Source organism: Littorina saxatilis, linkage group LG2 (assembly GCF_037325665.1).
Source record: "Littorina saxatilis isolate snail1 linkage group LG2, US_GU_Lsax_2.0, whole genome shotgun sequence".
Classification (NCBI taxonomy): Eukaryota; Metazoa; Mollusca; class Gastropoda; order Littorinimorpha; family Littorinidae; genus Littorina; species Littorina saxatilis.
In genome coordinates this window covers 78,009,906-78,036,058 of record NC_090246.1, presented here as the reverse complement: position 1 = coordinate 78,036,058, position 26,153 = coordinate 78,009,906, and the positions used below count along the sequence as shown (strand labels likewise).

Here is a 26,153-nt window from a genome sequence, read left to right as displayed (position 1 = left end):
AAAAAAAATAACCCACCTCTATACTTCAAAATAACATGATATAACTTAGTGTGCAAGTCAGACTAATTCAAATATGCTTTAGATTTATCTGTTTCGGGTTGATGAGCACATTATTTAAAGCACAACAGGAAACTAAAAAAACTTATCAAAAACAGAGAGAAAATAAATGACATTATCAACATCCACGAAAAGAAGACTATTTGTTATATTTTTTCAGTGAAAGCTCGAGGGCTAGTTATAGGTTTTTTTTAGTAAGTTTCTTAATGAATTAATAAAACCAGTCTTTTGATCTTATTTTACTTCTATTTGTTGAAGGTGGTTCATATGAGGGAACACACACATACTTTGAGATTTTGCTTTTATTTTTTGTTTGCGGTAGAAACTCGGGGTCAACCCTGTTAAAAATGTAACAAATAGTCTTCGCTGTCAAATATAGCAATTTTTGTGTGATAACAGCTTTGGCTGTGGACAGAATCTAGTCCGTTTTAAGCGTCAAATCAGTTTCAAGAGCCGCGAACGCTGCCAAAAGTGTAAACAAGTCGCGCAAGGCGAAAATACAACATTTAGTCAAGCTGTCGAACTCACAGAATGAAACTGAACGCACTGCAATTTTTCAGCAAGACCGTATACTCGTAGCATCGTCAGTCCACCGCTCGTGGCAAAGGCAGTGAAATTGACAAGATGAGCGGGGTAGTAGTTGCGCTGAGAAGGATAGCACGCTTTTCTGTACCTCTCTTCGTTTTAACTTTCTGATCGTGTTTTTAATCCAAACATATCATATCTATATGTTTTTGGAATCAGGAACCGACAAGGAATAAGATGAAAGTGTTTTTAAATTGATTTCGAAAATTTAATTTTGATCATAATTTTTATATTTTTAATTTTCAGAGCTTGTTTTTAATCCAAATAGAACATATTTATATGTTTTTGGAATCAGAAAATGATGAAGAATAAGATTAACGTAAATTTGGATCGTTTTATAAATATTTTTTTTCTCTCACAATTTTCAGATTTTTAATGACCAAAGTCATTAATTAATTTTTAAGCCACCAAGCTGAAATGCAATACAGAAGCCCGGCCTTTGTCGAAGATTGCTTGGCCAAAATAATGAGGGTGTGACAGTGCCGCCTCAACTTTTACAAAAAGCCGGATATGACGTCATCAAAGGTATTTATCGAAAAAAAAGAAGCAAACGTCCGGGGATATCATTCCCAGGAACTCTCATGTAAAATTTAATAAAGATCGGTCCAGTAGTTTGGTCTGAATCGCTCTACACACACACACGCACAGAGGCTCACACACACACATACACCACGACCCTCGTCTCGATTCCCCCTCTATGTTAAAACATTTAGTCAAAACTTGACTAAATGTAAAAAGGGAAAAAGTCTAACGGTTTTGAGGTTTGTGTTTCTGCAACTGTTTTGACATGAGCAAGGTATCCAGACTGAGTGTAAATACAGCGAATGAAATTGCTTTGAGCGTTCTAAGCACAGTTGAGTTTGACAAAACAGGACCGAGGTGGAAGAATATTAGGAAGTGGTCCTATATTAGGCAACCTTCCCCTATTATATGTGAGTGTGTGTGTGTGTGTGTGTGTGTGTGTGTGTGTGTGTGTGTGTGTGTGTGTGCGTATTTTTTGTATGTGTATGTTTGTGTATGTGTAAGGGAAAGTCGCCAATCCCGGAACAGTCGGCCAACTTGGAACACCTCAATATGCGATCAACGGGGAACAATTCATGAACAATTGTTTTGCAGAAATGTCTAGTGACATTCCTTGATATTATTTCAGCAAAACAAAAATGACTACCGCGGCAAAACAAAACAAAAATTTACGTTTTTTAAACTTTTCTTCCTTCTTCTTATTTCTACCGTCTACAATTCGTATTATTACTCTTTATCTAAACTTGGCCAAAAAATTATTGCAACAAATTTCAAACCCAAATTAACGCATTAATCCCCGTGTCATTTCATTAAAACTGTATATTCCAGTTAAGACCGTTCACTTAACCTCCAGGATCACCTTTTGGATTAAATATTTCTTTTAGAGGGATCACGTGACCGCCGCTCAAGTAAGGGTACCCTCAAAATCGACCACACACAAACGGAAGAGCCGAATGAAAAATTGACAAGAAATCACAATATGCAAAACTTTGCCATACGAAAAGAAAGTCAAACCAATTATCTACCCTGAATAGATTGTTTTGTTTAGCTACCTTGGGTATTTCGCGTGCTATGCTATTCCTACTGATGCAGGTGTCGATCGCAAGAGTAATTTTTTAGGGGTATCATGACAAAAAAGTCTGCACTTTAGCAATGATTTGGTGGATTGCTTTGAAACTTTCGGAATATTTTACCAACATACTAGAGATACTTCGAGCGAAATTATGGATTGTTACACGTGTTTGTTAAAATGTTATGCAATTTTTCGAACGAAGTTTTTAATCTCGTCATAGGATTGTTCCCTTGGGTCAAAAAAATTCATGACTTTGCATAATGAATCTTCTTTCAAAGACTCAAAAAGTGAACACAGAACACACACAAACGCACACGCACACACAAAGATCTTCGAATCGCAGTCTTTTAATTTCAGTTGCAAATTGCTTGGATCTGCGACAGCTGGGGTAAAAGCTGACAGCGTAAAAGGAACTGCATGTTCAAGAGAGTAAGAACAGAGCTAAAAGTCTTGCATTTGCATTTCGTTTAGTTATTGCATTACCCTCCAATTTGTGTGTGTGTGTGTGTGTGTGTGTGTGTGTGTGTGTGTGTGTGTGTGTGTGTGTGACTTAGTTTGAGCATAGATATAATAGACAGGATCGCCAACTGCGCGCTATATATCTATGGTTTGAGGAAGCAGGTATATGTTGGTCTGCACACTGAAACATCAAGCACGTTGTACAATGAATCATCTTTCAAAGACACCTCCCCCCCCCCCCCAGGCTACACCTGTTTTTGCCACTGTAATAAGGAGTGCAAAAAACAAAAACAAAAAGTCTGATGTTGATTCCAAGCTTATATTTAAATCAAAGCCAAGACATGTTGCACCAGTGTTAGTGTGAGGGAGGCAACACGACAAAAGCTGCACACAAATTCACTTAGAAACGATGCATTCAGTCAATATACCTAAACCGTGTGAAAATGTACAAAGATCTAGTGAGTACCTACTATATTTAGTAATACTCTCTTTGGTTTTCCTTTCTTTTATTGTACCTGTCACAACTCCAATTGAACCTGTCAGGGAAGGATAATATTAGCACCAACAAAAAGGTGTCCGGCCCATACAGTGGGAGTCCTCTCATAACAAAGAAACAGGTCAAATTCATATAAAATTATATGGTATATACATGGTATGTCCTACATCAGAGAGGCCTGACAATACAGTTACCAAGAGACTGTACATAACCAACACCCACAGTAGCTATAAGTGATGAGCATCAGAATAAGGACTGAAAACAAATACAGCTCCGCTGAAAATGTAAACTATACACGTTCACAACTGTACACTTACTTATGCTTTCATACAGGTCAGCTAACACCATGTGTGTGTGTGTGTGTGTGTGTGTGTGTGTGTGTGTGTGTGTGTGTGTGTGTGTGTGTGTGTGTGCTTCTGTAGTATACACTTGAGGCTTCCTCTCAGCACATTCATGCTCAGCTATCTTCTGAATTATCTTGTAGTTCTTGAAAAAAGGTTGATCCAGTTCAAAAAGGTCCCTCCAGCTCAGTTACTGCAATGGAACTTGGAAAACACAAACACACAAAACCATAAACAAACAAACAAAACAAATGGTGTCACAAAGTTCTCAAATGAATTTCTATTACATCTGCTTCACACACATTGTAGTCATTCAAACACCGTCTGTCCTCCACTTCACTTTTACGCAACAACCATTTCTGAGTGTCTGAAGGAATTTTCAACACTTTGTGCAACTCTTGTTTCAGTCTTCTTATTTCCGAGAAAGGGCTCAAGTCAAACTTCATGTGGTGCATGGAGTTTCTCTGAATCAACACCAGAGTGACACTAACAAAGGGTTCTCTTTCTCTCCTTGCCATGTTTTGTTCATGAATAGGCCTACTTCATGTGCAGCTTTCTCCCACCATTCAGGACCTGCAAACAAATATCTTCAGTTATAAGCAGGCATGAAAACTGAAAAATAAATAAATACTGAAAACAAAATTCGAAGGCGCGTAGCGCCAAGTTTCGCAGGCGCAAAGCGCCAAGACTTCTAGGGGGGTCCGGGGGCATGCCCCCCCGGAATTTGTTTTTTCAAGGGTGCAATTTGGTGCAATCTGGGGCTATCTGAGCCTTAAAATTGGATTCAAACATGGCCCCAAAACTATTTTACTATAACTATGACTAGGGGAAAAAAAAACAAAAAAAAAAAATTAACCAAAAAAAAAAGGAAAAATACGGAAAATAAAAAAAAATACGGTTTATTTTTTTCAAAAATACGGAAAATACGGAGAATTTTCATGCCTGTATAAGCTAATGGGTCAATGCAAGCACAAACCCTTACATATAAATTACATACATGTTATTAATAGCATTACTATTATAATCGTTATGAAGGTATCCAGGACAGTGGAACCTGTTTGCAAGAAACTGGCATGCATATATACAGTCGGAATCGTTTATAACGTAACCGGTTATAACGAATATTGGTCATAACGAACATTTTATTTTTTCCCTGCCAGCGCTGTTCTTAGTTATCACTAAAAACAAACTGGTTATAACGAAACCGGTTATAACGAGAAACTGCTTACAACGTCAACATTTCTTGTTCCCAGACCAGAAAAAGAACCGGTTAGAACGAAACTATGACGCAAATCCAACTTTTTCGTAACTTATGACGTCAACTTTGGGAAGTAATTCATACAACAAGATGGCGACTAAATATTGATTATAACGAACATTTTATTTTTTCCCTGCCAGCGGTGTTCTTAGTTATCACTATAACGAAACCGGGTATAACGAATATTGGTTATAACAAACATTTTATTTTTTCCCTGCCAGCGGTGTTCTTAGTTATCACTAAAAACAAACCGGTTATAACGAAAATGCAAAGCAGAAACAAAGGTATAACTTTTGCAACTTGAATTTGTTTGTTCTGTTATAGAGTCACGCTGCAGCTAATTTTCCTTATTCAAATGTATCGTTGCTGATCTGTGTTGACCATTTCATTTTGCGTTCATTTATGGGAAGATTATTATTTAACGACACTATTATTTTAATCCAACTGGATTGCTAGTGTCGCGATAGTTAAGCATTTGTAAACACTGTCAAGTTGTACAGGTTATTTTTGTGCTTCAGTTTTAGTTTGAAAAAAGAATCCATTTTTCCATAAATAGGTAGTTCCAAATGACAAGGATAATTAAATTCATTACAAATGAATTTATTTGAATTGTTTTCACCAGTTTCTATTTGTAAATTGCTTGATAGTTTAAGTAAACATCTAAGTGTTGTTTTTTTGTCTATTTTCTTTTCCGCCTGCAAAACAAAGCCATTATTTTGTACATCAATTTTTAGACACCAGGTCTTTTGTTGTTGTTTTTGTTGTTGTTTTTATTTCATTGTTACATTCTTGGGTACAAGGTTATGGCCTAATAAACAGATTTGTTGAAGAACAGAATTCGATATGTGTGTGTGTGTGTGTGTGTGTGTGTGTGTGTGTGTGTGTGTGTGTGTGTGTACGTGTGTGTGTGTTTATTGTTTCAGGCAAACTTTGGTATTTCTGTTGAAAACGATCTCTCTGCTTAATTATTCATTTATTTGACCGTTGTATAGACCACATAACAGTTGATAATTCTCCACTTGAATCTCCAGCTTTCCCTAGGCCTGTTGCATGCCCCATACCCCCCTCTCTCTCTCTCTCTCTCTCTCTCTCTCTTTCGCCATCTCTCTCTGTCTCTCTCTCTGTCTCTCTCTCTCTGTCTCTCTCTGTCTCTCTCTCACACACTCTCTCCGTGTATCTCTCTCTCTCTCTCTCTGTCTCTGTCTCTCTCTCATGTACGATTATGTATGTACCTCATTGAATGTTTTAATGATATGACAAAAAGATTACTTATGCAACAGAAAACAATACTTATTTGCCAACATTTTACCATTTTTAGGTTGAAAATGTGAAGAAACCGGTTATAACAAATTTTTTCCTCTTGTCTTCGTTATAACCGATCTAATCGGTTATAACGAAAATCGATTATAACGAATAAAAAACGTTTTCCCCTGAGATTCGTTATAAACGGTTTCGACTGTATATATATTACATAAAATGCTGCAAACTGTTCATTAAATTAAAAAGCTTACTTGCAACAAAACCATATTTCCACCTTTCCAGCAACTTCTTGTTTTTATCACCAAATCCTCCAACAGCACAAAAACAGCACAGACATAGATATAATATATGTATGTCTCTGAAAACAGTAACAACAGATCCTTTGTGGATACGGTACTTTCATAATAGTGATTAATACAGAAATCACACTGAATGATGGATTCAGTTAAATTTGGAACACGCAGTCATAAAAATGCGGTCTTTATACTTTGCCCAAAGCCGTAACTAGCTAACTGGTGGTAAGGGAAAAAACATATGAGGTTATCTTCAGAATTAGCACCATCACGTGGAGGTGACGTAACAATTAGATCGTGACTGCATACAGATTGCCACAAATTGAGGGGGGGGGGGGGAGTGGGCGGTCGGTTAACGTAAACAGGACTGACTGCAGTTCGACATGGAATTGTTGCTTTACTTAACCAAACTCTCTTTACACGGTGGTGCAGCGTAGTGTGTAGGTGACAGTGGGACCTGCCAGCAACCAAACCCGGAAGTAACGTTAGTCTGCTTAGAGTTACGTCCCGTGGCTCACGTGATAAACAAGGAAAATGGAGGTAGCTTTCTTTCGCTTTTTTGTGTGGGCACATTCACTCCATGTTGTTATTCTTCTTCCAAGGGGTTCTAACAATAAATTCAACGTTCCCTCGGAATGACAGCCCCCACATTCTATTAAACCCTCCTAATTTCATTTCTTTGCAACGATGATACAGACGCAAGTTGCTCCTGTCAAGCATTTTATCTATCAATCAATCAATCAATGAGTCTTATATCGCGCATATTCCGTGGGTACAGTTCTAGGCGCTCTGCAGTGATGCCGTGTGAGATGAAATTTTATACGGCCAGTAGATTGCAGCCATTTCGGCGCATATTTACCTTTCACGGCCTATTATTCCAAGTCACACGGGTATAGGTAGACAATTATTAACTGTGCCTAAGCAATTTTGCCAGGAAAGACCCTTTTGTCAATCGTGGGATCTTTAACGTGCACACCCAAAGTAGTGTACACGGGGGGAGGTTCGGACACCGAAGAGAGTCTGCACACAAAGTTGACTCTGTGAAATAAATTTCCGCCGAACCTGGGATCGAACTCACGCTGACAGCGGCCAACTGAATACAAATCCAGCGCGCTACCAACTGAGCTATATCCCCGCCCTATGGAACTGCGGACACTGTCACTGTGACAGTGACAGTGACACATGTTAGAAGGCATATTTGATGTGCATTTTTATGAATAAGGCATTATATCTTATCGCTAAATGTGTTGCGCATCATTGAATGATTTGCGAGCTATTTTCGTCGGGTACACTCAACACTAGTTTCAGTTGCAAAATTATTTGTGGGATGTACCCCTAACAAAACGTTCAGAGTAAAGCTGGATTTAATTTATTTATGATAAACTGCTTAATCAATAGTTTTTGTTGCTTTGATATTTTCAGGAAGTGAAAGGATACCTCCGGAAACTAATGAACCAGTAAGTGTATTAATTAATGCAGATCGAATAAATAACCAACACAGACAAAGACAAATTAACACACACATATATATTCACACCCAGTGACACACATGCACACACCCACACCCACACACCCACATGAAGTGATGCACAGTAACAGTATGTATCGTTCCTTCTCCCTTTTCTCTCTCTCTAGTATGATCACTTGATTAAAATGTGAAGTAAAATACATCATTTATAAGAGTGGATATCTATAAACAAAATGTGCAAATTCAATACTATACAACACAGGTTGTTTGTTTAGATGTTATTAGGATTTACTCATTTACTGGAACCAGTTCAGGTATAGAAATTCTCACTCATATCTTTAAACAAAGGGAATAGGGTACTTTTTTTCTGAATACAAATATGTGTATCTTTGTTACACTGACAGTATACAAAGAGTTTAAGAAGCATGTTACACAAACTGTCAAGTGTTTTGCGTTCTACTGGATTTGTCTTCTTGAAAATTGTATAACATCAATTAATAATGAATTCAAACAGTTGTTTCTAAATGTTACTTTCACTTGTTTCAGCATCACTGGTCTCCATGCAATCGTCATATCCGATAGAGATGGTGTACCAATGTTGAAAGGTATGCTGATCACGCAGTAAAATTAAGTTTTTTATTTTAGTATCGTCCAGGTTTATAAACTCAGAAATGTCCACATTTGGCTTGAAAATCAAATGAATGAAAACTTTGGTAAAATAAACATTTGGACACATGTTTGTAAGAGGTAAAGATGGATACATTTTCTGGATTGGAACTATACCCTGTAGTTAATATTATAAGGTACAGGTATTTTATGCAACTGAATAATTTTGCAACTATAAAATAGTTAAGTGTCCCCAGAAACTTTGAAGCTTGTTGCTTTGTTTCCAAAGAATTAAAAGCAGGTATTTTAATTTTGCTGTGTTTTTGTTGAAGCTGCATTAACTAACAAAGCCAAACGTATTGCAGTGGCTGATGAGCATGCACCAGAGCTGGCTTTGAGGCCGGCATACTTGAGTACATTCAGCCACATGACTGACCAGGCCAGCAAGATGGGCATTGGGAACAACCAGTCAATCATCGCCTTCTATGACAACCTCCAGGTAACTGTGACGATATTGATGATGTAATCTGATATGATGTTGTCATTGCACATGTGCACTTGTTTGCTGTGACGAACATTGGCCCCCATGCATGATCTCTGGATTAAAGAGCGAGAAGAAGTCTATCTTTGAAAGAAGAACATTCTTTGTCATGTATCCTGAATGACGTGAGAGTATCTCTATAAAACATCAGAGACGAGACTTACTTCTAAAAAATGCATGGACGCCTGCACGAGTCTATAGCCTATAGCCGACTGGCATACTAACAACAGTGACTATATATGTACGCAGAATGTATTTTGATTTCATTTCTACAGGTGGTGCAGATGAACAAGCATCCTCTGACGGTGACCTTCATTGCTGAAACAGAATCCATTACCGGTTGGTTCTTGTCTGAAAATTCATTGTGTGGTTAAGGAGGGTGGTAGCTACATGTAGTTAGAAGGGTATAATTCTAATGTAGAATGTTAAAACTGACCAGTCTGAGGTCATATTCATAGGTTTCATGTGTATTGTCCAAATCAGTTCTTTTGGTTTTGATTGTGCTGCTCTCCTAGAAAAACAAACATTGACTTGAGCAAATAATGTTATTTATGCAGTAATAAATGTATATTGTAATATTTAAAACTCACCATTTTTTCTCTGAGTTGATGCTTTTTTGGTTTCGTCTGTTCTGGTTCTTGTTGTTTGTTTGATTATTTGATTTAGTCTCGTGCATGGTGATTTTATAGCACATACAGGAGGACAGCATTCCCTTTTTGTTGCAGGGGAGATCCTGAACTTGGAGCTGGACCTACAAGATATTTTAGCGGAACTTTTAAAAGTGACTGAAATGCCACAATAGGTGCTTCTCATTGTCTCTGCCTATCTGTCTCTCTTTCTCTCTGTGTGACCTCCCTCTCTCTCTCTCTCTGTGAGTCATATGAGTGAATGAGTGTGAACAAGGCGAAGTATGGATAAAACAGAAATCACAGTGTGAAGTGAAACCGAAATGACAAAACATTGTAAAGGAAGTGTGTGCTTGTACATTTTTGAGTGATCGAGTGCCTGAATTCTGCTTGTAAATTTTGTTGTTGTTGTATATATACTGGTGATTGAATGGCTGAATTATGCAGATGAAAGACATAACTTTAAATTGTTAGATGTTAATAAACAGTCATCTGAGTTATACAATGTATAAAACTATAAGTACACCTAGTACGTGTTTTTTAAGATGGCAGCGTGTAAGAAAGACAAACAGTGCAATGCCAAGAAGTGTTGAAGTCTCTGAGGCTTCATGTGACCCCATCCTCTTTTTGCAACCTGATGTTGACTAGACTTTGATGATCTTAGAACATAACTGGTAATTTTAGTGTTAAAGTTCTTCTCTCAGTGATATATTCATCCGCTAAAGCATCTGTATGAAAAAAGGTATGGGTTGCACAGTGGTGCAGACTAATGTGCATTGCACAGAAGTTTGACACCAATACAAGTGATAATCCACTTTTCTTTATCTAAATGTAGGACAGATTGGATTATCAAAGCTATCTTAGATTAGAAGTTATCTAAAGTGCAAGATCTAATACATCTTAAAAAGCGTTCTCTGACTTCAAGTGCCCATGACCTTAATAAGGCAAAAAAAAAAAAAAAGGTGTGGTTAAGGTAACTTAGCCAAAAAAAATAGGGTAGGAAGGTAGGCAATCACCTTTTTTTTAAAACTTTTTTTTCTAATGTGTACAAATTAAACCTACTTGACAGGGAAATAAGTGTGCGACTCGAGCGCTTTCGCTTTCATTGCGTTTTCTGCACTTTTTAAAAAAAAATTTTAACAAATGTAATAAAAAGTTATAGGGTCGGCCCCTAAAAATAGGGTAGGTCGGGTTACCGTAACCACACCTATTTTTTTTTTAGGCCTAAGGAAAGAGATTTCTTGGAACAGTACAGCTGTTATGATGCTATGTTATCAATGATTTTTGAGTTTACGTTAGAAAAAAAATTGGTGACTTAAAAAAAGGTTCCTTGTTGTCCGTTTTTGCATTAAATGTTACAAAATGAAGTTTTGTTTTCTCTTTGCCTTTGCACAGTTTGTCAGTGTTTGAAGTACTGTATTACTATCTGACACAAAAACGTAAGCACATGGTGCTATGCAACATGCACTCACACCCTTTCTCTCTCTCTCTCTTTCTCTCTCAGCACAGACACACAGTACATACACATCATGCCATTAGCTCTACACACAAACCTCTTCACCTTCCTTCATGTTTTATAATGTCGCAGCTTATAAACATGAAGCACCTAAATTTAACAAAAGGATGAATGTGTAAGTTACAATTGTCCTGCAACATCATAAGCGGTGCCTGTCATAAAACTGAAAAGCAGAGAAAATAACCTTATACATCTTACTTCAGCAGGTGCTGACTCATTAAAAAAAAACATTTTCAAGGACGCCAGTCTCCCTGAAATGAAGAAATATGAAGCTGTCATGGGAATATAATTTTATTTTATTTGTATGTATGTGTGTGGGGACTAAACTAAAAGTCATCTTTGACGTACATGGCATCATCATCATCATTATCGTCTCTTTCCTTTTTTAATTTAAAAAAACAAACTTGTATGAGTACAGTTTACTTCTATTTCTCTTATTCCTCATCCTCTTATCAATACCGTGTAATGTCAAGAAAATCAATTTTAGGGGAAGTAAGTAAGTATACTATTTCTAGAAAAGTAAACTGACTTATGTCCCTTAGACCGTGAACATTAGTGGTAAGTCAGAGTTGTCTCTCTTAGTAGTCTTACTAACTTTGCGGGAAAATCAACGCTCTAACTGACTGTACTGACAGGAGCCTGAGGGAGGAGATCTTTGATCTAACAAAACTGAAAGTGTGTTTACATCGGCACAGTGCTGAAACGACTAAGGTAGGTGTGATTTTTCTGTTTAGAAAGATCGTCAGTAATAAGATCAGTAGGTAACGGGAAGAAAGATACCCTTGAGGGCCCCAAAGGGGGGGTATCATCACGATCACGGGAAGGGAAATTTTAGCTTTCACGATCACAGTTACCTTGATTTTTGTTTTCACGATCACGAACACCAGTGGCAAATCACGGTCACGGTAAAAGTTGTATGTACAGAAAGCACGTGTCTAAGTAAACACAACCACACAGTAATTCGCTCCTCTGGATCTATTGTTTATTCAACACAAAGTGACAACTGTTGCACTTTTTATTATTTTTTTAAATTCTCTTTCATACACACATAGAAATACATATCATGATTTGTAATCAGTAACAAGAAAGTTGTTTTCATTGTTTTTTCTCTCGCGCTCTCTCTCTCTCATACAGACACTCACAGGAATATTCACTCAGCAGGGGCGGAGCAGTTAAGCCAGAGGGGGGGTTACAACCTGGGATCCAGGGCAAGGCCCCGTTGGGGGGTCTGGGGGGCTTAGCCCCCCAAAAGCTGAAGAGATTTAGCTATTTTATGAACAATTTATGGCTTATCCTTGATTTTAAACATGATCAACTGGTGTCAGCAGCCACTCATTATTTCTTTTAAAGTTAGTATTATTATTTATTAATTTTTTGACAGCCGGGGGGGGGGGGGGGGGGGGTCCGGAACCCCTGTAACCCCCCCCCCCCCCCCCTAATCCGCCCCTGCACTCATACACATTGAACTCCCACACCCTCACTCACACACATGAATATATACTTGCACAATTTCACATTTCCAGAGCTAAATCTTTTAAACCCATTTTCTCAAAAACTATTGGGTGGATTGAAATTAAAGTACATGTATGTGTGATGGTAGAGTCTATAATAACAAAATCCCCAACAAACATGACTTTGGTCGAATTTGACATGAGGATCAAGTGACCCAAACTGGCACGTCTCCCAGCCATAGTTCCTGAATTTAACCCATTGTTGATAAGTTTACAGGCGCTAAAATAAATCCAAGCTTAATGCAAAGAAGCGACAATTAGAATCTATGCCAAGCGTGTCCACGTTGCTGGGATGAAAAACACATTTCTAGTTTCGGTTTTGGCTACACGCAGACTCGATCAGACTCGAGCCAGTCGAGGTCACACTGAGCGAGTGACAGCTGGACGTGGCAATGTCGACAACGTCAATGATCTCAATCAAACTCAAAGATCTTGAACCAATTTCAAGATCTTTGCCTACATTCAGAACAGTCATAGAGCAGCATAGACAGGGCCGGACTAGGGGGGGGGGGGGGGGTTACAGGGGTTGCGCAACCCCCCCCCCCCCCCCCCTGGCTTAAGCATGTACCTCCCAAACGCTCTTTTTTTGTGTGTGTGCGGTTGCATCTGGATCATCATGAAATCCGAGGAGAAATCGCACCTCTCACCCCCTTTCGAAAGACATTTTACTTCAACGAATTTTGTGATGAAAAGTACTATGAGTCCTTACAATCTCAATTCTTCTTCATTGCCTATACAGCTTGCTGTCGAATTTACCTTTTTCGTTCAAGGAGAGGCTTCCTTTCCCTCCAGAAACATCAACAAACTTTCAGCTTCAAGGGGGCGAAGCCCCTTGCAACCCCCACCAAGGGGGCTTCGCCCCCTGGACCCCCACCAAGGAGCTTTGCCCCCTGGACCCTCATCTGTAACCCCCCCCCCCCCCCCCCCTAGTACTTACCTAGTCCGGCCCTGATAGATGACATACCTTGACATTTCGTCTTCGGAAAGACGGACCCGTAGCCTGACCTTTCCACCAAGGAAGGCATTCTCGCCGCCTGCTTTGGTCTGGCTTGAATCCACAAAATATAACAGAAGTTCGATGACAGTACCGCTGCACGCCATTTAGGATCTTCGAATTCGAATTTGACTGAATGCACTCAAAACTTTAGCACGAAGCCCTTCCATTGGATGAAGTTTGGCAGACTTTTGCAATTCGCCTTCTGATTGGATCTCTTTTTTTGTGATTGGTTCTCTTAAAGGGAAGCAATCGCTGTCAAAATCATATTTCTGAATGTGTTGTTGCTTCCCTTCAATCGGGATTAGCTCCTTGACGAATAGAGGATCATACTCATAGAGTGATACGTACAGCTGTGAAAAATGTACGTTGAAAATAAAATGCTTTGCAATAATGCCCATCACGATCACGAAAACAAATGACAATCACGATCACGAGACTTGATTTTTTTGTCATCACGGATCACGGGCAAAGTCCCATCACGATCACAGAAATGGCAATTTCGGCAATCACGGTCACAGAAAGGTCACAAAACACCAATCACGATCACGATTTTAAACCCTTTGGGGCCCTCACCCTTGGCACACACTCATTTAGTAAAAGGTAATTAAATTTATATAGTCCCTGCATTTACAACGCTAGACTAGAGTTCAATGCGTCACGATGCCTTAAAATCAACCTTAGAACCTGTAAAGTCTGACCACATACACACACAGTCCGGACATTTGGACTTTCCATCCATGCATTTGTTGTTGTCGTTGCTGGTTCTCGAGTCTTGAGTCTTGACCTCTCTTCATCCCTAAAGTGGCAATAAATGAATAATGGTCCTTGTGGACTTTGGCTACCAACCTCGAGAAGTAGAACTCACCTTATCTAAGTAGCTAAGTGAGAGCATCGTTAGCGGTGAACTGAATGGTTGCTTAATTGGTCCATTTTTTTCATTTTCAGAAACATCCATTTGGGTACAACAACGCTGACTTATCTGGCCTTTTACTTATAGCAGTGCAGCAGTCACATAATCGGTGGAGATGAGCAGATCAATGAAGTCTGGTGTTAAGGCAAAGAAAGAAGTCACACCTTTTGAGACAGTAGCTGACACAAAGAAAACGTCAAGACAGAACACAAAATCTGAGACTAGTACCACTAAGACTGAAAAGGAAATACATGAAAATGATGATGGAGATGCTGATTCCAAACATTCAGATGAGGGAAGCAGATATTCCTTGAGAAAGAAGAGAGCCTTGACCAATCAGTGTGAAGGTGGAAGTGCAAAGAAAAGAAGCGTAGCAACTTCACAGCCAGCACCAGCACTGACAAAGAAGAACGGTTCCCCAGAGCCCAAAAGCAGGGGCACTACCCAGAAGCCCAGACAGGCAAGACAGCCTTACAACCAAGACAACCAAACTCCTCAAGGGCAGTCTGATGGCACTTATAACACCGAAGCGCCGAATACAAAAACTGGCTCCCAAGCTCCTAAAGCTTCAGTCAACACAAAGAGACAAAAAGAGAAAAATGTTTCTGATGATGAAATAATCTTGCCAGGTGGAACAGCTGAAAAAAGTGCTGGTGTAAAGCATGAAAATGGCCATGGTAGCAATGGGTGTACAATGACAGCATCATCAAAACTGGTTGGCGCTCATTGTTCAATCGCAGGTTGGTGGAATTTTGTAAATATCCCCTTGTTTCTTTTTTTTCTTCTTGCTTTTTTCCCCTTGGAAATGTGGGACTACTTGTTCAGTGAAGAAAAAAATCACTTTTTAAAATGAATGCCTAAATGATACTACTATGATCCAAAATCAAGTCCTGTTGATGATTCTGCAAGTGCATTAGTGTACACTACACTTCTGGTAAAAAAACCAATTCATAGTAATTCACATTGGTTCTTTTTGACCAGCAGCATTTAACCAGTCATGATACACAGCTAAGGCTAAGAAAACTAAAAACAAAATCAATGTTTCCTTTCCCCTGACCAACCTAATGTTTTCGTCCGGAACCAAGAGCTTTTTCAGATCCTTACAACATTTTATTAAAATTACAAATAACAATATTAAATTTTGCAGATTTTACAAGTAAAATTACTTTTCTCTGACATCCAGGAGACACAGCTCGCACAATTTCCAGCCAATAAAAAAACTACATGCACCTTATGTGCAAAATGAATTTTTTTTAAAAACAATAAAACTATTGACCCTAACTTTTTTGGCCTTGTCAATCTCATCGGAAACAAACAATGTTTGTTTGATTTTTTGCCTAAGCATACAATTTCACAGCTCTGATGGAATGAGGATAAAGTAAGTGTGTGTAATTTTTATCCACAGGTGGCTTATACAAAGCAGTTGAAGAGGCAGTGGCAATGGGTGGACGAGCCTTTGCTCTGTTTCTGCGGTCACAACGTACCTGGGCATCAAAACCGCTCGATCCAGAGGCTGCTGACAAGTTCAAGGCTGCATGCAAGGTGTGTCAAAAGATACAAACATGAGATTTCATTTGTTTTCCCAAATTTGTGCATTTCTCTTATTTTCAAAGCTCCAGAAATTGTTCTTGAGATCAAAAATTGTCCACGGCAGGCATGCGCTTTCAGGCTTTTCTTAACAATTTCAAGATCTCATGCCAGAAGATACCATGCCCTGTGCTAGGATGCTATGCTCCCTTTATAGCATTTATTTCATCCAAACTGTGTGTGCACTTCTGTTTTAACATTTGTTACACCAATGTGTCATCTTGGCAAGTACACTGTGCTACAAATTCATGTTGCTTTGAAAAAGTTCAAGGTTGCACGGAGGTTTCATTTTTGTCTTTGAAAGAATTTCTTACCCCCTCCCCTAAGTCTCTCTCTCTCTCTCTCTCTCTCTCTCTCTCTCTCTCTCTCTCTCTCTCTCTCTCTCTCTCTCTCTCTCTCTGTCACACACAGTTGGGCAGTATGATTACCATGTTTAAAAAACAAGACACAGAAACAATTGTAGATTTAGCAAAGTTTTTGTTTTTTGCATTTCAGTTAAGATTGTCAATGTTAAATAATAATGAGGATTAATTGTCGCTGAAGGTTTTGTTGTTGCTGTATTTATTGTTCGGTTGCATGTATATATATTAGGCAGCATTGATGTGCAAGATTATAGATAGAGGAAAGCTTGGAACAAACCACTGTGTATTTTGCATACGTTTAAATATCATGTTTTCTATTTTTTCCTGTGATTCATGTGTACCCCCCCCCCCCCCCTATTGAAAGGGGCTGTAGGCCCATATTCAATTAAACTGTGCCAGTGTCAGTGTCTGTCACACACACACAGACCTGAAGAAAACGACATCATTGCCTGGTTCAAAGAGCACTCTGGTATGTTTCAGTACCCCTGTACCTAATTTTTGGAACCACTGTACCTAATTTTCAGTACATGTACTTCTTTTTGTTTAGGAACATGGGTTTCCACCGCACTCAATCCTTCCCCATGGGTCATACCTGATGAACTGTGGGTCCCCCAATCCTGAGACTCTGCAGAAAAGCAGAGATGCCTTAGTGGAGGAGCTGAAGAGATGTGAAGCTTTGGGGCTGACACTGTATAACTTTCACCCAGGTATGCGTGTGTGTGTGTGTGTATATGGCTTTCCATATCTCTCTCTCTCTCTTTCTCTCCCTCTCTCTTTGTCTGTTAGTCTCTCTCCGATAGATCACTCTTTCCGTTATATGTTTCTCTCCCTCTCTGATTTCGCTCTCTCTATCTCTGATCTCGCTCTCTCTCTCTCAAAAAAAAGTTCTGAGTTCTGAGTTATCTCCTTGATCTGTTTCACGTTTGATGTTTTGACAGGTTCCACCTGTGGAGAGATTAGCATACCGAAAAGTCTGGACAAAATTGCAGAGTCCATCAACTTGGCACACTCTCAAACCAAGTTTGTAACCGCAGGTAGGGGTATCAGTATTTTAACCTAACCATCTTTGACATAGGGGAAAGGGAAGTAACAGATTAGTCAGGTTTTTCAGTTGACAAGTCTGCAATGTGATTTTCACAAGCATACCTCACACAGGATTTTCACAAACATACCTCACACATAAATGCAGAAAATCACATTTCAACAGGAAATCTAATACATTTTTTAATTTTTTTATTGAGGGCGAGTTAGTTGCCCTGTTGTTTGCACAACAGCAGTTGAAGACAGCACAAAGCAGAAAGTCAGCTGGAAAACTTGGTGTTTAGTGGCCATGGTACCTTTGATTCTCATCATGTTCCCAAAGCTGACATGAACATTGCGTAGGAAATTTTATTGCACCCATTAAATTGTTCACAACTTGCATGACTCAACTTAACCCCCAAGCATAATAAACTCCCCCAGGTTGGGGAAGAGGGGGGGGGGGGGGGGGTATTTACAATCCCTTGGTTTGAAAGTTCATTAAATTGATTGTTGCTGTTGTTGCTGCTGTTTTTTTTTTATTTTTTTTTTATTAATTATCATTGTATCTTTTGTGTGCAGTGATTGAGAACATGTGTTGCCAAGGTAACACAATTGGCGGTCGTTTTGAGGAGCTTAAGGGCATCATTGATCGTGTCAAAGACAAGGCTCGTATTGGTGTCTGTCTAGACACTTGTCATGCTTTTGCTGCTGGTAAGTCACATAAAGTTCACATCCATTTTTAATTATACTAAATCTCTTCTATTGTCATTGTTTGGGAATGTGGTTTTTTAGTTGTAGGGTACTCTTCAAAGAGCTTAACAACTTTTTTTGTGTCACAGGATTTGATCTGTCAACCAAGGAAGGATTCGAGAAGTTTGTGTCTGATTTTGAAGACATTGTTGGTTTTCAGTACCTGAAAGGAATGCATCTGAATGACTCGAAAGGTATGTTCAGGAAGTACCAGTGGTTAGCAAATCTTCCAGTATAATCTGTTAATGGAGAACAAAGAACTTTAGAGCCCTAAATGCATATTTTGTTAGATTTTACCGCCAGAAATTATGACATGTTTTCAAATAGCAAAAAGCATGCATTGTAAAACAGGCGTGGTTTAGTCAAAAACGACTTTGTATTCATCTACTCTACTCTTCCTAGTGTTGTTACTGTCACCACTCTGGTTAATTTGTTACACTGCATTCTTTTTTTCAATCTTTTTTAATTTAAATTTGTTATTATTTTATTTGGAAATAGAGGTAAATGACAGAGATTGTAAACATAAAATCTTAAAAAAACAAGGTTTTAAAATGAGGAGCAGTTATGGATTGTTTTGGGGGGAGGGGGAGGGATGGTCTTACATGGGGGATCCACCGTAACTTACTTTCATTTTCTGAAGGTTCGTTGGGATGTCATCTGGATCGTCACGAGAACATCGGTAAAGGGCAGATCGGACTGGATGGATTTCGACGCATCATGCAGGATCCTCGCTTCGACAACATACCAATGATTCTGGAGACTCCGCTGGGTGATTACAGGGGAGAAATTAGGACGTTGAACAAACTGGCCTAGCATCGTCATGAAGTTGTGCTGCAAAGTTCTACTTCAGTAGATTATGGACAAGTGATTTTTTTGTCATAAAGTTTGCTCATGATTTAAGCGAGTGCATACAATGTACAGCATCGCCCAAGACAGGGCTGGAGAAATTTGGATGTTGAATAAACTGGCCTTGGGTCGTCATTAGGATGTTCTGTGTCGGTTGCTTATGAATGTGTGCACTCATTGTCCAAGAGAGCCCTGTTAATCATTTGCCTGCTGGTGAGATGCTACCAAAGCTTTAAAGAAAGCCAAGCAGATCTGCAGGTATGTAATGGTAGCTCACTCCCACAGCTCTCCCCCACACACATAGACAGGACAGGAGTCATCCAAAATGTGAACATTTAAACGCATAGCTGCAAGATGAACTTTTTGTTTATTGCACCATTTCATCTTGTTCTCAAATGGTGGGCATATGACAATGTAAACAAATGAATTAATCTTTTTACTTTTTTATAACAAAACATGTTGAATTGAAATCACACCCAAATACCACAGACATACACACATATCACACAAATTTCTCACAAGCGACCTGTAAAATTGAGTTACATTAAATGATGTACATATGTCTGGCATAAAAAAAAGTAAAGCTTCTTATTTGCATATTTAATATCTGTCTATTTGTTCTTCAACTTGGCTCAATCACAAAGGGCAAATAATTGGGGAACACTCTTACTTTCTTCTTCACCACACAACCTTCAATTGCTAGCCAAGGAAAAATTCATTCAAACACACAGCTGAAAAAAATCTGTTCAAAGATGTCAGAACCACTGAGAACCTAATGACAAGAAATGACCAATTGGCAATTCCATGTATTACACTTTTGCTCTCCAAGCTAGAAAATTTCTGACCTGTACAACTACAGAAGTAACTAATTACAGTGATGAGATTAAAAGTGTGCCTTCTGAAAAGTTTGTACTTCTGACTCTAAAAACGTAATGATGGAGAACAGAGATGTGAATGCAGGTCAATCCTGCACAGGGTCAAGGTCAGGACGCTGCGACCTGAGACAAAGGACCTTCCAGATATTCTGCCAGCGCCTCCACCTGTCAGCCAAACATACAAATGAAAGAGAATGATGTATAACATATTTACAGGTTTTCTGGGGCAACACACACACACAGCTACAGAACTGAACACTTTTTCAAGTTGAAAGAAAGCTTTTTAGACATATGTTTCTTTCTGAAGTCCCTTTTTATGCGTAGGTGTACTGTCTTCACACACACACACACACAAAACAAACAAAGCTGTCTCCAGTTACCAAGAGTCTATCCCAAGTGCACACTCCACAGCAAAAAAATCAAGCTCACTGACATGAATCGTGTAACAGATTTACACAAGGTTAACATGTAAATTATGAAAATGTAAAATGCTTTTTGCAACCTTGTTACCACTGACCTTTAAAACAGATGGGGGGGATTAGACTCATGTCCTATTTTCTGCATTTCTACTGGTGGTGATACCTGTTCAGCTACTTTTCTTACTTCTGATAATGTAGGCGTTTTGACAATACAAATCAATCAATCAATCTCTCAGTTGATAAAAAGCCACTTACCTTTGCTTTCAGCATTCCAAATCCAACATTTTCCTTGCTACAGACACACAGCAACAGATTTGCTACCTTAGTGATGGCCACTTTCCCTTCCTGAAACATACAAAAGAAATATAGATGTGTAAAAGGTAATACTAATGCAGCATAGTAAAATATTTTACTTAATACAGTCAAACCTGTTTAAAAGTAAAACGACCACCCAGATCACTAACCAAAGGGTGTCGTTATCACAAGGTAAATTATAAGAAATTATACTTATATTAAAAAAAAATGTCACCAAGGATCCTTTAGGTCGTTTGTTATGGGCATGTGGCTGTTAATAACACTAACACTGGTTTTTGTGACAAATGTGTTAATATGATATATTATTATTGCATTGTGTCAGCTGGTTTTTGCGACATACGCCATATGGTACTAGTAATTGGTACAGGGCAAGTTTGTTTGGTCGGTTACTGTTTTTGGACCCAAAGATAACACAAAATTGGAACTATGACTTTTTTTTTTAATCTCTTTTACTTCGACGGTGGTATTGTACGATTATTAGGAATTGCATCAGGGTAAGGCTTCTGAGGTGGTCGCACGGGCATGTTCGCATGTTACTGTTCAAAAGGGCACAATGCACTGTGTTTTTCTCTATGCTTAAAGTCTAACCCATAAGTACAGTTCAGAGAAGTGTACAATGCAGGAAAAAAGAATGCAATAAAGTACAAACACACAAACAGTAACTTCAAGATTCAGTTGCGTGGATGATGTATAAAAGTTAACTAAACAGTAACAGTGCTACTGAAGAACTGATCACTTTCTGTGTCAAAAGGCATCTAAAACAAAGTTAAAGAAATTGGCCTAAAGTTGACTTCTGATTGCAGCTTGCTTTACTGCTATACACAGAATAAGAAATAAATTTAATACTTAATGTTTTTTGTTAAGCAATAATTAAGTAATGTGTCCTATGCATTTTAAAAGGTATCATTCTGCAGTGATTTAGCAGTTCAGCGCACTTGTTAATGTCGACTAACAGGATTAGAGGCCTGTGAGGACGTAAAGAAAATGTCATTTAGGATCTTTTTTCACTTAATCCTCATCATAATATTTAGTAGCATACCTTGCACTCTAACACAACAGATTCCAGTTTGCTGCCATCGAAGGCTTGGTTTGCACTCTTCACGTAGGCATTCCAGATGTTGCTGGCAATGGCGGCGGTCACAGACGCATCACGGTCAGGGAACCCTGAGTAAGCCAGCAAAGCCCCCTCATTGTTCAGCAGCCTGCACAAATTCAACAAAATTAATAAAGCAGAAGAACAGAAAAATATTTGATAAATTAATCAATATTGTCCAACCATGAAGACCTTGGTCAGCAGCACAGCCTGCTACACTACCGAGTTACTTGTCATATCAAGGGAGGGAAAAAGGAAGCTGTATTTGGAGAGTGAACTCCTGACAGTCGGTTCTCCATCGTGGGGGCTCCATAAACTTGTGGAAACAAACTTGAACATGCTGAAACACAGGCACTGTTGCTCATTATGTAAGGCACAAAAAAAAAAGTTGTATGTTTCTGGTCACCCGACCCTACCTAGTTTTTTCCCGCCAACCCTAGACTTTTTTTAATTGCATTTGTAAAAAAAAAAAGAAAAAAAAAAGCGTCAAAACGAAAGTAACAGACGGCAGACGACACAAGGGGGATAACCCCGCATCCCTTTTGTCTCATTTGTTTTGTAATGTGTTGTCTTTCTCTTTGTATGGTAAGTCCAGTCTCTTTGCGTCACTGTATAGTTATTTTCTACCCTGACCTAAAAACAAACAACAACAAGAAGAGCAAACGCTCGATCGAGTCACTTTCGCAGTTCTGAATATTATATGAGGCATCAGATGGACAGGAAGAAATTGCTATTCACAACACAATGAGTCACGTTCACATAAAATTTGAGCCCGGTCACTTTTATAGTTTCCGAGAAAAGCCCAACGTTAAGTTGTGTGTTGCCGAACAGAAAAGGCTAGTTATCTCCCTTGTTTTTCTGATAACGTTCGTAAAAGGCTACAGATGTAAATACTTTGATGTAAAGAATAATCCTACAAAGTTTCAATCACATCCGATGAACTTTGTCAAAGATATAAAATGTCTAATTTTTCCTTTGACGCTGACCTGTGACCTTGAAAAAGGTCAAAGGTCAACGAAACCATCGTTAAAGTGTAGAGGTCATTGGAGGTCACGACTAAACAAAATATGAGCCCGATCGCTTTGATAGTTTCCGAGAAAAGTCCAACGTTAAGGTGGTGTCTACGGCCGGCCGGCCGGACGGCCGGACAGACTAACACTGACCGATTACATAGAGTCACTTTTTCTCAAGTGACTCAAAAAACCTACCTACCTACCCTATTTTTTGTAGCCATGTTACCAGAAACATACAATTTTTTTTTGTGGCCTAATGGCAAAATGCAGCTACTCCCATTACAGGGACACCAATTATACACATCATTACATGTAAAAGTTATTAAATTAGACCCCATCAGCCAAATTTTATCCGGGACATGTGAACAAATAAGCCCAGGTCGTAAGCTCGCCTGCATTTCTGATAGTGTTTCGCTGATAGTCACGTGATGCTTAGCGACATTGGTAGAATTTGATGATTTCAATCTTTTGGGGTATTTCTTAAAAATTCAATCGGTTTTGCAATTGTATTGAGAGAAAAAAGTTGAAATCGGTAACTTATTAAAGAAATCGCAGCTAAAATATATTACGCGCAATACTGCAGAGCGTTCCTCAGTCTTGTGCACTTCCATTAGACGCCAGGGAGTAACTTCAAGCTTACGAGAGTGAAAGTGAAAGCAATTAATTCAATGGACGAGAGTACAATGTGGTGGAGAGATGGGGGTTTTTCAGATTTTTCGTCTTTCTCGCTGAAGCATGTAAGCTTGGCTGAATGCTGCACGCGAATTCAGGAATTCTAAAAGAGTCTCCCCTCGAAATGCCGTTTTTAAATTAAAGGGGATCAGCAACGCTAAGTAATTCAAATTGGTTTACTGCAGTCAGGCGCTTGGAGTGAGATTGAGCAATATTGTACTTTCCTACAGGGAATGCAGCCGAATGCACCCAGTTGTATTCCCTATAAACAGGAAAAACGCCTACAGGAAATCCACCTACAGGGAATCCACCCACTTTTGGGCCACATAGACCCCCCCCAAGCCAAACTAAGTGATAAATAATTCTACAATATAACGGAAAATAATAAATGTAATTACTGCTGTGATGTAACTGATTTCATTGAACACTTCTTTTTTGAATGCCCGGTTGTATACAAATTCTGGAAGTTTATTGAAGAATTTATTTTTCGTACTTTAGAAATTAAGATTATTTTGAATGTTAGTGATGTTTTATTTGGTATGCATTTTGTAATGGTGAGAAAGGCAACTATGTATAAATTGAACCACATTATCTTAATCGGAAAGATGTGCGTTAGTGTGAATGTGACAGTATGCTAGATAGACTTGAGTGCTGTAAAATTTGACTGTGAGGACTATGGGTGATGTGAACTGTGATGTGAGGACTATGGGTGATGTGAACTGTGACTGCGGAAGGACAATGAGTGCTGTGAACTGTGACTTGGAGGACTATGGGTGATGTGTAGTAGGTGTGAGCGATGGTAGAGTAGAGGACGGGTGGGGGGGGGGGGGGGGGGGGGGGTAAGAGTGAAATGTTGACGTCTGTTTACTTTGTATGATGGGGGGGGGGGGGGGGTTATGATGTAATGTAATGTATGATGATGTACTATGTGTTGATTGCGTATGTATGGGGGTTATGATGTAATGTATATGTATGATGATGTATTCTGTGTCGATTGTGAATGTATGGTGGGGTGGGGGGGTATGATGTAATTTAATGTACGATGATATATTTGGTGTTTGATAGTGTATGATTGTTTGTTAGTTGTAGATTATAGTACGATGTTTGATGTTGTAATGTTTGTGCGTGTGTTATAATGCAATATGTTATGATGTAATGTGTGATGATGTATTCGGTGTTTGATAGTGGATGTATGCTTGTTAGTTGTAGATCTAGTACGATGTTTGAGGCTGTAATGTTTGTGCGGGTGTCATATGTAGCCGTACGAGGGTTCCAGTGTGTGAGTTGTGCATGGCCGGGCGCTAGAGTGCTGCATGAATGAGTAAGTGCATGTGGAGTTGTATGGCTGGGTGAATTGTGGGTTGCGTACGTCCGAGGGGCACATGTAGCCTGTGTGTCTGAAGTAGTGGGTATGTGTGCGTAAGGGTGTGTTGATATTGAACTTCAGTTGTTGCTTTGTAAATGTCTATGTATCAGTGTATTATGTCTTGCCACACACATGCCAAATTTCCTTGTATTGATGAGGACAATAAAATTTCTTGTATCTTGTATCTTGTATATAAAAAAACAAATTCGTTTTTACCGTTGGAAAGTATTTTTAATAGGCAGTTACAGATAAGAAGCATTTTTGTGTGAGTGTTCGAAGAACAAAACTTCAAAAAAGTTAGCTTGCTGTTCTCGATAAGTTGTATTTAATTCATTGTATGAGATATTGTTAATTGTTGTTATTTATGTGAATAAAATTGTTGAAAAAAAAACAAAAAAAAAAAAAAAAAAAAAATAAAGTCAAGGGATCAATAAAAAAAAAAAAATAAAAAAAAATTCTACAATATACTCAGTCATAAACACTTCTTGAATGTTTGTCAACGAGGTGTGAATAACCATCACTTTCAGGACGGGCGCTGTGGCGGGGTGGTAAGACGTCGGCCTCTTAATCGGAAGGTCGAGGGTTCGAATCCCGGTCGCGGCCGCCTGGTGGGTTAAGTGTGGAGATTTTTCCGATCTCCCAGGTCAACTTATGTGCAGACCTGCTAGTGGCTTATCCCCCTTCGTGTGTACACGCAAGCACAAGACCAAGTGCGCACGGAAAAGATCCTGTAATCCATGTCAGAGTTCGGTGGGTTATAGAAACACGAAAATATCCAGCATGCTTCCTCCGAAAGCGGCGTATGGCTGCCTTAATGGCGGGGTAAAAACGGTCATACACGTAAAATTCCACTCGTGCAAAAAACACGAGTGTACGTGGGAGTTTCAGCCCACGAACGCAGAAGAAGAAGAAGACCATCACTTTCTCGTCAAGAGGTTTACCATGATACTTCTCAATCATAGATCTCCAGAATGACTGGTCCGCCCACAGGCGGAAGGTATCGTCCACTGGACGACGATACCTTCCGCCTGTGGTCCGCCTAGAACAGGCTACTGCATATAAATTATAATCTAGGCCTATGGCAAAACTCACAGGGTGCAACTCACTCCTCCCGTATTTGCCTGGCTTAGAACCTGAGTCAAAGCCTTTGGCTTCAACATGTTCGAGATTTAAAAGAAAACAACAGCAAATCGGGCTCAAATGTTGACAGTGGAGTCCAGCTACTTCTCAGCGATCTCATGGAAAAACGAAAACACACACACCGGAAGTTCCGGTATCACATGATGCAAAGACTATATGTACCAACATTGGTGCATT

At 39.1% G+C, this 26,153-nt stretch overlaps 3 protein-coding genes and 1 long non-coding RNA gene across 6 annotated transcripts; 2 read left to right on the top strand and 2 right to left on the bottom strand.

The window, feature by feature from the left end:
- Window positions 1-2,567: 2,567 nt before the first annotated feature.
- LOC138959791 (uncharacterized) lies at window positions 2,568-6,860 on the bottom strand. Of its 2 annotated transcripts, none has more exons than XR_011453798.1 (2): window positions 6,764-6,860; window positions 2,568-4,105 (listed from the first exon to the last, which is right to left on the bottom strand). It is a non-coding gene; the product is annotated as an uncharacterized lncRNA (long non-coding RNA). The 2 variants fall into 2 exon arrangements; XR_011453799.1 differs by lacking the exon at window positions 6,764-6,860 and adding an exon at window positions 6,302-6,709.
- Window positions 6,778-10,951, top strand: LOC138959790 (ragulator complex protein LAMTOR3-B-like). Its single transcript, XM_070331403.1, has 7 exons — window positions 6,778-6,883; window positions 7,766-7,800; window positions 8,358-8,416; window positions 8,783-8,916; window positions 9,234-9,297; window positions 9,684-10,528; window positions 10,814-10,951. The coding sequence occupies exons 1-6, from the start codon at window positions 6,878-6,880 to the stop codon at window positions 9,758-9,760; spliced, it is 375 nt and encodes a 124-aa protein (XP_070187504.1). The 5' UTR covers window positions 6,778-6,877; the 3' UTR covers window positions 9,761-10,528; window positions 10,814-10,951.
- Window positions 10,952-11,686: 735 nt separating this feature from the next.
- On the top strand, window positions 11,687-19,218 carry LOC138959788 (probable endonuclease 4). 2 transcript variants are annotated; one of them, XM_070331400.1, is made up of 8 exons: window positions 11,687-11,811; window positions 14,554-15,258; window positions 15,924-16,060; window positions 17,015-17,174; window positions 17,406-17,501; window positions 18,067-18,198; window positions 18,327-18,431; window positions 18,878-19,218. In XM_070331400.1, exons 2-8 carry the CDS (start codon window positions 14,634-14,636, stop codon window positions 19,048-19,050), a joined length of 1,428 nt encoding a protein of 475 aa, XP_070187501.1. In that variant the 5' UTR covers window positions 11,687-11,811; window positions 14,554-14,633; the 3' UTR covers window positions 19,051-19,218. The 2 variants fall into 2 exon arrangements, with proteins under 2 accessions (XP_070187501.1, XP_070187502.1); XM_070331401.1 differs by having other exon boundaries at window positions 11,688-11,811; window positions 14,609-15,258.
- A 213-nt stretch (window positions 19,219-19,431) lies between these two features.
- Window positions 19,432-26,113, bottom strand: LOC138959789 (ragulator complex protein LAMTOR2-like). Its single transcript, XM_070331402.1, has 4 exons — window positions 25,929-26,113; window positions 21,732-21,894; window positions 20,633-20,722; window positions 19,432-20,123 (listed from the first exon to the last, which is right to left on the bottom strand). Exons 1-4 carry the CDS (start codon window positions 25,994-25,996, stop codon window positions 20,067-20,069), a joined length of 378 nt encoding a protein of 125 aa, XP_070187503.1. The 5' UTR covers window positions 25,997-26,113; the 3' UTR covers window positions 19,432-20,066.
- Between the last annotated feature and the right edge of the window lie 40 nt (window positions 26,114-26,153).

Bases quoted from the DNA above. Each gene is read 5' to 3' on its own strand.
- LOC138959790 (XM_070331403.1), top strand. The intron at 8,917-9,233 runs GTAACTGTGACG...TCATTTCTACAG, and splicing joins CCTTCTATGACAACCTCCAG to GTGGTGCAGATGAACAAGCA. The intron at 9,298-9,683 runs GTTGGTTCTTGT...TTTTTGTTGCAG, and splicing joins TGAAACAGAATCCATTACCG to GGGAGATCCTGAACTTGGAG.
- LOC138959788 (XM_070331400.1), top strand. From the start codon at position 14,634: ATGAGCAGATCAATGAAGTCTGGTGTTAAGGCAAAGAAAGAAGTCACA. The intron at 16,061-17,014 runs GTGTGTCAAAAG...CTTTTTGTTTAG, and splicing joins AGTTCAAGGCTGCATGCAAG to GAACATGGGTTTCCACCGCA. The intron at 17,502-18,066 runs GTAGGGGTATCA...TTTTGTGTGCAG, and splicing joins AACCAAGTTTGTAACCGCAG to TGATTGAGAACATGTGTTGC.
- LOC138959789 (XM_070331402.1), bottom strand. From the start codon at position 25,996: ATGTTGAAGCCAAAGGCTTTGACTCAGGTTCTAAGCCAGGCAAATACG. The intron at 21,895-25,928 runs GTGAGTTTTGCC...GAATTTGTGCAG, and splicing joins GGAGGAGTGAGTTGCACCCT to GCTGCTGAACAATGAGGGGG. The intron at 20,723-21,731 runs GTATGCTACTAA...TGTATGTTTCAG, and splicing joins CTGTTGTGTTAGAGTGCAAG to GAAGGGAAAGTGGCCATCAC.